The following is a 13,089-nucleotide window of genomic DNA, read 5'->3' as shown; positions in this document are numbered from 1 at the left end:
AAAAGGAATGTATGTACCAAACACAGATGAGTAAAAATATGAAAGACAATCAGTATAGATCTCCTCTTCACTCTGCCACATTTGTTTTAGGCTATCACTGGACTTCAGTGTGCATATTCTTAATTATTACAAATAGCAATTCTTCTTTCCCTGAAAATCGTACAAAATTATGAACAGAAAATTTTTTCTTCTTTAATTCTATGAAGACATAGATGACTTCTATATTGCATTTAAGATATCAGTTAATTAAGCTCCGCTACTACCTAATTGGGCTCATGCAGATAGCTATTAGAAACCAACCAGACCTTGCAAAACTTCCCCCATTCAAAGAATATTTCCTAAAGCTTAAACTGACATTCTATCAGACATTTTAATTCCTTTTTTTAACCCTCCAACCTAAGATAAGTGTAAATAAGATTCTACCAGCCACTAATACAGCAGATGAAAAATAGTCATGAAAGATGAAAATGCTCTGACATAGCAACTGGTGTACTGTTTATACTTCATCCATCTAGAATCTTCATACTGTTTCACAATACAAACTTTTTAATGCCATACTTCTAACTCAAGGGACTGCTGATTTTTGTTGTCAGTCTCATTTTACCCATAGCTTTTGTTACCTTCATATGTTCTCTAAAATATTCCTCTCTTTTTCTCCTGAAGAGCTAGAGTAAGTAGTATTTGCTAGGTATAAATATAACTTAACAAATGGTAAAGGTCACAAAGCACATGTTTTTAAAAGTATGTTCAGGCAAAGATTTTTTTATTGCTGCTGCAGCTACCTTCTACCACCTCCAATGCTGCATTTAAGCCTTCTCTTGAGGGCTCAGAAACTCAGTCATCATCAATATATCAGCTGTAAGTGAAAATAAACACACTGTGCCTAGAAACTGTAGGTGTACATTTTCAACTGCTGCTTTCTTTTATACCCTCAATTTCAGCAAAAAAAACCCCACAGCAGTATGAAAAGTAACTTAAAATAGTTTTAAAGAAGTGCCAACTTAGCTTTTTTTTTTTTTTAACAGCCACGATTGTATACAACCTACTCTTAACAGATATGTTTTAAAAAAAACCCTAACAACTTTAAAGTATACCTCAACAAAGAGTTCCTCCTGTGGTGGTAGATAAAATAAAGTTACTAATTACCTGTGGCATCAATGATTTAGCAATCATATATGATTCTTCAGCTTCTTTAGTTTTGTTTAAGTTTTTGTAAGTTCTTCCTACATTCATGTGGGCACCAATATCATCTTAATAAAGAAAAAGAATGAAATTTCAAATACTTCCATGCACTGAGTATCATGAAAATAATTAACACTACTCTGAAGGCACAGGTAAGTACAGGTACTGCATAAAAACAATCAATATAGAATTGCTTTTTTTGTTGTTATTTTTCATCTTAATTATGAAGATAATAATTTAACTATGAACCAAGGATGGATGATAAGTTACTTGGGAAATGATAAAAAATTTGTCATACTCCCATGTACGTATCTTTAATCTCTTGCTATAGTAGAGGCACATAAATTGAAGTTTATTTATCAGGCTTCTAAAAGGAAAAAGGACAAGCTCTCTAGTACTACCTAGAACTTCTTTTGCAACAGTATGTAAAATAGAGTAAATGTGCGTTTTGATACTATCTAGATTTTTATTTTTTTTATACACCTCCTTAGCTTTAAATAAGAAAATTAAATATTATGTTTCATTAGAAATTACAGTTTAAGTTAATTCAAAAAGAATGTCATCCAAATAAAAGTTTTGAATGGAAAGTCCTTGCATTTTTTTCTAGAAAGAAACTTTTCTGGAGGACTTTTTTGCGTTTTATTTCCAAAAACTATGGATCAATTAACTTAGCGTATGACATTGTTTGATGTTCAGTTGGAGAAAAACAGATGACAGATTTTATTAAGCAATACATACTTAAATACTAGGAGTGCAGAGACACTGTTCAATGGCAACTAGCCAAAGCTTTTACCTGGTTGCACTTGTGTGGCTTGTATGAAGAATTGCAGAGCTCTTTCAAAATTCTTTTCATTTTCTAACGCATGCCCCACATTGTTCCATAGTTTTGCATTGTTCTTATTTACCTAAAACCAGAAAAAAAGATATCAATGCGTAAGGTATTAAGCTGAAATTACATAACAACTGATTTTCTGTTAACTATCTCTTAAAGAGGTAAAAACGCACAGCAAATGACAGATTTCATCAAGCTGCTAGATGCAAAGAATAACAAAACACTGCATACAGAAGGATTACATTGAAGTTGGTGCTCAACATCCATTTATTTTAGTTATTTGCCCCTAGAAATACCAAATGTTTTAAAATTCATTATAATTGTTATGGGATGTTGTACAAACTATACTATCACGCCATATGCACACTGAAGAAATTATTCTATGCAAACTTTTTGCAGATTTTTGTACTGAAACATATCATGCTTTCATCCAGATAAGAGATACATTCAATTGCTTTAACACAAGAAAAAAATTATCTACTTCTTGCACATGAATTCCCACGTGTGCATCACGCTGCTTTTAAAGCATTCCCAAAAGCAACTAATTAGATGTTAATACTGTCAACATAGAAATAAAAGTGGCAAAACAAGCATCATTTCTCTCCATTTTTATCATGCTCTACTGCAGCTTTTTACGAAGAACAGCAACACAAACTTTCCATTATCCCTTTCAAATAGAATACAGTACCTTTAAAGCTGACATAAACAATGTGTACTCTGACTCCCAATCCCAGTTTCTGTGCAGTGTTTTTAAGGCATGAGTGAACAGTACTGCAGCCAAACAAACCCAAGAAATTTTTCTTAGCACGCTATTAAATAAAACAAAGATTTGTTATAAGCAAACAATTCTAATTTATACTAGAAAAAGTATCTCATATGCTAGGAGGCAAATAAACCAAGGAACATATTTGTGAATGGTATACTCCAATTTATTTGCCTCATCACCAAATGGCGCACTCCAAAATTTGAAAGGAAATAATGTCCAATTTCAAGTTAATTTTGTTATTTACCTGATTTTTTGTTATCACTATGCAATTCACTTAACAAATGCAGTCCACATAATACCATGTAAACAAAAAATATAGCAAAATTATACTTCTGTTGGAGCTTATCTGTAATTGAATGCAATGAACATAATCATGATGTCAAACAGCGAGGTTCTTCAAAACACTGTACAAGATGTTAAAAAATGAAAAATCAACTAAAACATCATCCCATCCTTTTGTTTCATATCAGACAATTCCACACAAATTTTTTACTGCATGCATCACCAGTCTTTCCCAGACAGCAGAATACATCTTAATAGAGAGGTCTGCTGTGGAGACTACCCAATCTTCCATAAGCAAATAAAATCCTACTACTACTCTAATATCTAAATAGGAGAAAGGTTTAGTGTCTTTGTAGCAATTTTGTTTTTAAATCTGCAAACTGGGGCAAAGTCATGCTCTGCGACGAGCTTGTCAGGAAAAATCATCTTCTAGATTTCATGCAGTTTATTTTTCTGGAGTTTAAACATGACTGACTTTAAGCACAACAGATACAAAACATAGACTTTTAACATACTGGGCAATTGGTCTCTGAATTCTAATTTATTTATGAAAAAACATGTTAAACACCCAGTAGCCTTCCTACAATTATGAGTATCATTTTTTTTTAAAAAATCTCGTTCTTGGTCAGACATACAGCTGTTTACCATTGTCAGCTATTTCTTATACTCGACTTAGGCAACAGCTGTTCACACCACTATGTACTTCACAGGGGTTTGCTAAAAACTGGAAGTTTTTTCCCCCCCTCCATTTTTAAGATATACAAAATGCTATGCAGACTTAAGATGACCATGCTTGGTTTTAAAAAATATTAAAAAAAAAAATTAGAACATCAGAATTAAGAGAGAAATTCTAAAAGATTAGCAAAGCAACTGGCAAGAACAGGCATATGCAGTAAACTATATCCCCACCAGCCTTATGAGAAAGTTTTTTCTTTCCACGTATTTCTAAAGCAAGGAGCCTTCTCTCTCTCAAAACTTTTTAGAGCGCTGATTCACAATATTTCTGTAGTAAATGACACTGCTGTCTAATTTTTCTCTCCATCCATCCTTTCCTGGTTCCTTGCTTTCTTTCACATCACTTGTATTTTTACTGCCTCGCAGTGGAATTTGTGATAATACTTTCTCCTCACTCCTACAAGGTATCACTAATTTCTCGTTATCCAGTGCTGTCAGCTTTGGCAGCACCAGTTAACATAAGGTATACTGCAAGGCCTCACCTCTAATGATAGCAGACAACACAGACTGGGAATTACTGCCTTTCCTTTTGTCCGAACTAGCATTAGGATGTCATTGGGGTAACAAGGGCAAAGCATGCAGCTCAGAGAGAGGTATGTGCAGATCAATGTAGAAGATAGCAGAAAAAACAAAGGTGTGTGCAAAACATGCTTTTAGAGCAGAATTTCCTAAGGAGAAATTGTTATCCAAAATATTCTTTAGTTTAACAAATACTGAATGACTCTGATGTCCACTCCTAGCATGGCATGTCTGAAGATTTAACCAGTAAAAGCTATTTTAATAGGCTGCAGACTGATATACGTGCATTATATAAACTTCAGTCAGTAATCACCTTTGAATAAAGTACAAATCAAATCTGGCCAAGAAAATTTTGCCGAATCCTTAAAAATGTCTAGGATTTAAACAGAAAATATTTGTGTTTCTTTACAGAAAAGACATGGGTTATACTACTAGGCTCATAGGCAAAGCCCATTTTGTAGTCATGTGTAATGTAAGTTACACTGCATTCTAAAAATGTTTGGTGCAGCCTGAGGCTTTTTTTATATATATGTATGTATGCTTATATATATATAAAATAAAAAAATATATGTGTGTGTATACATATATGTATGTGGGTGTGTGTATGTATATTTTAAATAAACATTATAATATCCTCAGAATAATCCAGTGGTCTCTTAAGAACTTCCTTGTTGTCATTTGTTCATATGACTGCCAAACAGTTTCTTGGTCATTACTCTGTATTCATTAAGAACTTGAAACAGAGCAAGAGCTATAATGTAATAAATTCATACTGGTAAAAGCTCTACTGGGAAAGCTTGCCATTATAAATATGGTTATCCTTTATGAAATTAAGGGAGATGAGTTAAACCAGACATATGTAACACTACCTTACCTTTTATTTGATAATTTCTTCCATCCATGTGCTACTAAAATGCAGAATCCCATGCTAGGAACATACAACACTCGTTCTGCCACTACAAATCCAACAGGAAAAAAGAGGTTTGATGCAGGAATGAATGGTAGCACTATTAAGCAGAGTGCCTAGAAAAGAAATGCAAATGAATTAGTAATCAAGATTAGGCAGTGACAAACTGTACCCAAGAAACAAATTACGAAGCAGTTATAAAAAAAATCCCAGAAAAACAGACATACATAGTAGATCTTTGGGGTTTTGCTTTCTTCTTTTAAACATTAAGAACTGTTTTACATTGAGACCACTCTGAACACGGCAAGTTTTAACCTGCAAATGACACTATTCCTTACTTAAGTGTCTACAAGTATATTTGCTTTTCTATACTACAGAAAAGAGCAGCTGTATGACAAAACACTAGGATCAAAGGATCAAATTCAAACCTACGTTTTAATAAGAGTTCCACATACAAAAACATGACAGTCTGAGAACCTTGGACATTATCTTTTGTAACAACTAAGAATTTATACCAGCTTATGTGATGTATAAAGCAGTTATTTTTACAATACAATAAAGTCAATTTTAAGTTTCTGTAAAAAATGTGAAGAAATAACATAGAAATCAGAATCAACCACTGAATAAACATCAGTGTTCAGATAGTGCACTAAGGGCACTCTGAAATATCTAAAAGTGACAATGAACTAAACTGCATAACTGCAGCTCTTAGGTTGGTGACAGACATCTTAACAAAAGGTGTGTTGATTAAAAGACAGAGAAATCCATCTGCTGCAAAGGAAGTGGACATGACCATTTGCTTTAAGTCCTGGGTGACTGATTGTTAAATAGCAGCTTTACAATCTCTGGTACCAGAAAAGATTTAAATAATTATTTCAAAATATCTGGCCTCCAAGTTACAAATAAAAAAACCCCTACAGATATGGAATGTTTCTGTGAAGAAATAAAGAGGAATTTTCTAGAAATTTTCAATACAACTGGTTGTCACATTCTGTCTAGATTAAAGCATAACTTTAACTTGCCTTTTCCATGCTAAAATAGTTAACACATCCAGTTTGAAAGTCAATCTAGGATTTCCCATATAAAAATGCAACACTGACCTAAAACTTCAAGTAGGGTTCTAGCTCATATTTACAGGGGCCAAGAATATGTACATGGATCATTAACACAGTTCAGCTCATCCACAGCAATTCATTAAGCTACATGAAAATAAATACATAACCGAGACTTGAAGAAAATCACAAGCATAATATAGAGAATATGTCAATTACTTGGGGACAAAACTTAATTTAATGCCACTTCACATTCCTCTCCCTTTCTCCTTTACATTTTTATAATACGTGTTCCTTATAGGGCACTTACCAATCTGTAAAAGCCTCAACACAGAACTCTATTACAGATTTTTGTAATCCACTTTGAACTGCAGGATTCACCACGCTATACCCAAGCCAGTCCTCTGTAAAAGGTTTTAATTTATTTATAGCAAATGCCTTCACACTTTTGAGGGTGGATTATAGGAAGTAAGGGTATCATTCTGTATTTCATTCTGTTTTGAGCAGCCAAACACAATTGTGAGTACAAAAGCAAATGTACAAAAGCATGTTCTAAGTGTGCTTTAGCAAACTATGTGCTGTTTTGCAAGTGGTTTTACTACAATAAGAATAAACTGTATTTAGCTTTAAAATGTATGTAAGGCTTGTACATAGGCTTAAATGAATTAACTTATTTTATAACATATTCTGATAAACTGATTTGAAGAAATCACCTCTTAAGATTTTAAGAAATTGTTTCATATTATTGCTCAAAAAATGCAGGGTTTTTTTGTTTTGCTTTGTTTTTTTTAATATAGTAAGGACATCAGTCCCACAGCCCCATGAGGTCAACATACATACAGTGAAAGCCAATTCTTTCCAATGGGTTTGAGTGGAAAGGATTCTGCAGCTGATATAGCAAGTGCTTGGTCTCCACTGAGCATTTACGATCTAGGCATGCAGTAAAAAGGTTTTTGCATATTCTGCTCTGTGCAATTCCTCTGACGACAAACGTTACACAATGTTTTGCCAAACTTCTCTTTAGATCCTTTTGCCTCTCCTTAGTACACTGTCCCTCAAATACAATTTCTTAGGCAACAGACTCAAAGCCCTAGCACAGATAAAAATGCATTCTCCTCTGTTCATTTATTCTTTCTTCAGTCTTTCAGCAGATGCAGAGGCTCTGTTCAAAAAATATGCTGGTCAAGGAAACTGAAAGAAAAAAAAAGAAAAAAAGACAGAAACCATTAAAGTATTCAGGAAGAAAAAAGCATATGACAAAACTAAAATACAACCATAAGCTATGAAAAGTATCTGAGCTGCTAAGTAACCAGTCAAAAGTTCATAAGGGAAGATTTCAAAGCCTAAGTAAGGTGTAAGCATAAGGAGTAGAGAAATAAATATTGTTAAATTTAGAAGTACTGATGTCTTGGGACAACACTTAAAAGTGTTAAAAACTTACTCCAAGAAACCTAAGGATATCTGTCTGTTCCTGACATTTGCATAGTAACAAGCCACCAAAGTTTGCAGCTGAGTAGCATGGAGTGCTGTCTTATCAGAAGGGAGGTAAAACACCCATGTTTGGGACACTTAGCAAGTACCAAAATATACTAAAAAGCTTTTATTAAATTTCACCAGCCAACAAAGGAATGTCTATACCCAAGAAATTCCATGAACAAACAAGTGCAATGACCACAACTTGATTCTGAAACCTGCTGAAAAGCCACCAAAGTAATTCTAGATCAGTACTATTCTTAGTACTCAACGTTTTCAACACGTATAGCCGAACATGCTTATAAAGGTCTCTTAGTCTGGCAGTCAAGTTATCTGACTGTTCAGAGGGATAAAGTAAACAGAAAATATAAGAGAATTTAACTGCTTATACATTGTTTCCAGGGCATGTTTCTGTGATTACTTCAAGCAGCACAATTACATCAGCCTGCCAAAGCATGCATTCTGATTTATAACATACAGTCCCACTTTTTGTTAGTTTAATATTGTCAGTTGGTAAAAAAACCCCACACAATTTATCTGTTTTGTCCTCTCCTAGTTCTGTTATTTTGAAAAGACAATTTTAGAAACTATGGCAAAAATTAAAATACGACAAAATGAAACACAATGTACCCGCTTACCGGTTATTTTTCCTGGAGATGACTGGTATCAAACAGATGAAAACCGACTGAAAACGAGTCCTTCAACTTTTGCATCTCCCAGTAATGAGTTCATCCTGTGAGACTGTACTTGGGGAGAACTGTGGAATGTCCATTGGCAATTGAGGAAGTAGGAGAAGGAATCCGTTCTTGTGTCTTGTCCCTCAAGCCGTACAGCACCAAATCCATATCCACATCAGCAAATACAGAAAGACATGTTCAGACATACTTGCAACTTCCTTTCTGTTTTCAATTTTGGAACCCTCTCTTTTGCATTTTTTTTTTGAAAAGTCCAAATAAACATCTCTATTATCACCAGAAAAAGTACAACTTTAGACCTGCTGAACTCGTGAACAAAAATAACTTGAGACTTTTCCCTTAGATCAGGCTTCAGCATCACACCTCAGAGTCTCATTGAGCCAGTGGAAGAGCCAAAACATGCTAGAGATTTGTGATGGCAAAAGCTCTTTACAAAGTCCTTTATTACTCCTTTAGAGTGACACCCATTAGAGCATGAAAACATCAAACAGTGCAGTCAATCATGGTACCAACTGTCATGAAGCCACCATTATACTAATACCATGTGGCATCCATATGGATAGCACCTAGAATTCATACCTGCCAGGGTAGTAGTTTATTTTAACCAGCACAAATTCAGGCTTTTATTGGCAGAACTGAGAACCAAGTGTGGAAAAAAGTTTTTTAAAACTAGTAATTCAACATAGTTACCTGGAACATTGCCATAATCTGTGTAAATTGGTATCACTAAATAAAGATCCACTTTCTTCACTTTAAAGATGGTACTATGATTTCTCTAGTAAGTCAGATTGAGAAGCCATAAGAAAGAAATTGTCCTCTCTTCCTCTCTCCCTTGGCAGACTATCCACTCTACATCTACTGGAAGGCAGAAATAGGCTTTGACCTACAGTGTTGTTGCATGTTATAGTATATAACAACTAATTTTTAATATAAAATATTGCATTCTCATTTCCTACAAAATTAGGTTCTAGACACTTAGATATTATGTCTGAAAAAAAATCAGCATCATATTGAAGGTTATAAACACAACATAAGTATATATTAAAGGAAAACAACTTTCATTAAACACAGATTACACTGTGTTAAGCGATGTTAAGGCTTGCACACTGGACTGAATGATCTCAGAAGACCCTTCCTATAAAAAACACTTGGAATAATAAAAACAAATATAAAAACCACCCTCAAACAAAACCTAACTGACTTACAACAATGTATGCTGGCAATTCCATTAACCCTTTCCTCTTCTGAGCTTTACTGGGTAGGGACTAAACAGAAATGTAGGGAAATAAAAAGCCTTAAAGTTCAAGACCTGTCCTATGAAAAAAGCAAACTACTCCCCACACACATTTCTACTGCTATCAGTGCACTGGAGAAAAATTGTTTCGGCTTATGTAAGAAGGAAGATTAAACTACTCCTTTACACTTTTTAAGTGCTGTAAAACTATAATGTTTTTTTCTGGATATGTCACCTTGCATGTTTATTGTATCAATAAGCTATCCAAGTTCTTCATACACAGTTTCCAAATTCAGGACAAGATGCTTCATCAGCAATACTACAGATCGTTTTCACAGATTTTTGTAGTGAAACAAATTGCCTCACTCCAGTGGCAAGACAAGAAAAACCATATGAGTCAGAACTATAATATTAGGTCTCTTTGAAGTGAATCAAAGTTTGTCAGCTGATCAGCAAAGAAATCCGTAGTCTTAAGTTGTGCAAAAATGTTCCCGCCCATCTGAAACTTTTGTTGGCCGAGTTACGTATTAAAAAAGTACATTATTTCTGAAGGAGACTAAGATCTATGCATGCAGGTTTGTTGTACACATAATTGCACCACTGATTTAATAAAAAACATGTTATCAGGTAATCATTAATCTTGTGAAAATTTGCAATGGATGCAATCAAAAAGATGACTGGGTTTGGATGAAAAAAATACTAGCTTATTTGCTCCTTTCCATTTCCTCCAAAATACACTTTCCCGTTAATCCATTTCAGTTTTAAGGTCATATAATACTGAAAAACAGGAACTGATCTTACAGGTTGACAAAAATCACTTTTTCCTTAGAATATGGAAAAGACTACAGAAGACTGTGTTGTTAAAAGAACAACAACAAAAGAGGAAAACTTATATTCCTAAATGCTAAAAACCATCCTTTTCTTTTATACCTATGAGAAAGAAGATCAAGTCACTTGCTAAATTCGCAGCATGACTACTGACATTTAAATAAGGTAGACAGTTTACAGGATGGAAATGCATTCCGATCCTTAAAACATACTTAAGTTCTCCTGAAACCCCCCATTTGCTAGTTGAGTTCTGAACACCTGAGAAAGGCCGCAATACAGTTTGCAAATACATAACAAGGGGCATATTTATTCTCATCTCTTGTCTGTTCTTCTCCATCACATCCCTGACAGTCACATGCTTTATTGCAATTTAACAGTTTTGTTGCTACAACAACTTTCCTCTTTTCTTATGTGTTCATTCTAGCCCAAAAGGAGATAAATGCTATACCTCTGGGTCACAGCAGATTAGACATGTGACCAAACAACCTGAGCCACTTACACTCTTAAAGAAAGGACAAAAACAATGCATCATTCATACCATCAACACAGTCTTGGAGGAATCCCCAGGATATCGGAGACTGAAGACAATCAAAGATCCCAGAAAGCAAAAGAAGGTAAGGGTGGCAACATTTCTAACATCTAACAAAGACTCCACGAGAGGAATAGTTCCCATTGTCCAGTCACAGCATAATTCTGAGGGGTTGAGAAGAAGCCAAGCATTTACAGGGAGGAGGTAGTTGAAAGTCAGCTGTCTCACTGGGGATGGACTAACAGCAGCAGGGTTATCAAACCTAAAGCAAAAGAAAGGAGAAAAAGGAGCTTTTAATGAAAAAAAGATATAGTCTTGATCCGCTTTGTGTTCAGAAACCAGCAAACTTTAGATTCATATCTAGAACTACCAATTACAGACATGTACAATAATCTTCCCGCATTTGTCTGGTGTGTAACTTGGGAACCATGCATGATGATTCATCTTAGCACGGGACGGAGCCTCCTCCAAGTTTAAGAAACTGGTTTGGGATATAGTCAATGTAAGTTTGAAGAAACAGCATGATTTACACCTAAAGTTAGATTCAGTGATCCTTGTTCATGTTTTTAATAGTTTGCCTCATTTTTTAGGGAAAATACTAGATTCTTGTATTTCTACATTGCTCACATACTTTTAAGATAAATTACAGGTTTTTAGTTCTAACATTGATACACACTTATCTTCAAGCACTCTCTGAAGTCAACCATGCTTTCTGCATAGTACGTACAAAGTATTTTTTTGGTTTTAGGTACGTAGAAGAGGAAAAACTTATTAAGAGGTTTGAAATATTCAGCCAAGGTTCAAACACATAGCCATTAAAAAGTACTTCAGTAATAAAACATTTAATTTCTGAATTACTAAGATGAACTAACAACCATAAGTTTTTTAAAAATTAATGCTAGCTCAGATACCGCAATATTTTGGACATTCTTGTCAACAGGTACTGAAATATACCATTTCTCCATTTCAGAAAAAAAATGTAGTATTGTACAGTCATTGCTTACCAATATTAAAATAAGTTAATAAACATTTAAGTTGATGTATTTTTGGCCATTTCATTCAGACCTCATTGAGCCACATCTTACTTATCAGTGTCTGTAAATAAGAGACACTTTACTATTACCTTGTAAACACTGGAAGTTGAGACTGGATAATCTGGACTCTTACAACTACAAGCAGCAGTGTACTGAACATTAGGACTACGAGCTTCAACAGTGTCTGGAGCATAGAGAAAGGAATACTGCCCTTCCCTCGAAGAATCTGTACAGCTGCGTCCAACAACACTGGCAAGGTGTACTGCAATGGAAAAAACTGTTTATAATCAGGCAGTGTACTCATTAATCCCTTAGATAAATATGAGCTAGTCTTTTTTTTCCCCTTGGTTTTCTCTAAATGCCAGCTCCCAATAGTTACTTAACTCAGCTTCTTAGAGCTTTCATGACAACCCCCAAAAAGACATCCACCCTTCTAATAAAAATAACTCTATTCAAGTGTTCTTGCTAACACTATAGCTGAACTTCTATGCCTGTAGTTCTGTATTTTGCACTGACAGATTAAAAAATTTGTACAGTCTTCAGAGACTTCAATAAATCAAGTATGACCACGAAATAAATTTTGAAGAAGAAAAAAATCACTATTTTTAGAATTATCAGCCCCTCTGAAAACTTGTCCTATAAACAAAATTACTTAGGAACAGCAGAAATACTATTCGCTTCCTGATTAGCCCTGGATTTCTATTTTATGCCTCTACTGCAGTAACCCATCTCTCCCTGCCTCATGAACATTATGATCTTGCACAGTTCCCCATTACATACCCTAATTTCTTCCCTGTGTACCTATTTCCCTATGCCTTCATGTCTTGTGCTGGGGATGATTTATTGCTTCCCATATACTGGTTGGCTAAACTACAGATATTGATAGGTTTTTGAGAACTGGTCAAACTCGTGGTTCATGCTACGCCTGTGCCCTCAGAAGAAGTCTCAGTTTGGATTTTATCTTTTCTACTCAGTTTACTTACACAAACTTGTTAAATGTTCATGAAATTGAGGACCAGAT

General features: G+C 34.6%; 1 protein-coding gene across 3 annotated transcripts in view; it reads right to left on the bottom strand.

Moving 5' to 3' along the window:
* Positions 1-13,089, bottom strand: part of TMTC3 (transmembrane O-mannosyltransferase targeting cadherins 3) — a 50,661-nt gene that overhangs the window by 20,463 nt on the left and 17,109 nt on the right. For all 3 annotated transcript variants that reach the window (XR_009483958.1, XM_059816681.1, XM_059816682.1), the window contains exons 8-13: positions 12,158-12,330; positions 11,044-11,296; positions 5,191-5,339; positions 2,703-2,823; positions 1,976-2,087; positions 1,147-1,250 (exon numbers count right to left, since the gene is read on the bottom strand). Coding sequence is in view for 2 of the 3 variants with exons in the window: in XM_059816681.1 (XP_059672664.1) it covers positions 1,147-1,250; positions 1,976-2,087; positions 2,703-2,823; positions 5,191-5,339; positions 11,044-11,296; positions 12,158-12,330 (912 nt within the window). In the remaining variant the exon portion in view is untranslated. The remainder of the gene's footprint in view (positions 1-1,146; positions 1,251-1,975; positions 2,088-2,702; positions 2,824-5,190; positions 5,340-11,043; positions 11,297-12,157; positions 12,331-13,089) is intronic.

Source organism: Gavia stellata, chromosome 4 (assembly GCF_030936135.1).
Source record: "Gavia stellata isolate bGavSte3 chromosome 4, bGavSte3.hap2, whole genome shotgun sequence".
In the NCBI taxonomy this organism is placed as follows: Eukaryota; Metazoa; Chordata; class Aves; order Gaviiformes; family Gaviidae; genus Gavia; species Gavia stellata.
This window is presented reverse-complemented; position numbering and strand designations above follow the sequence as displayed.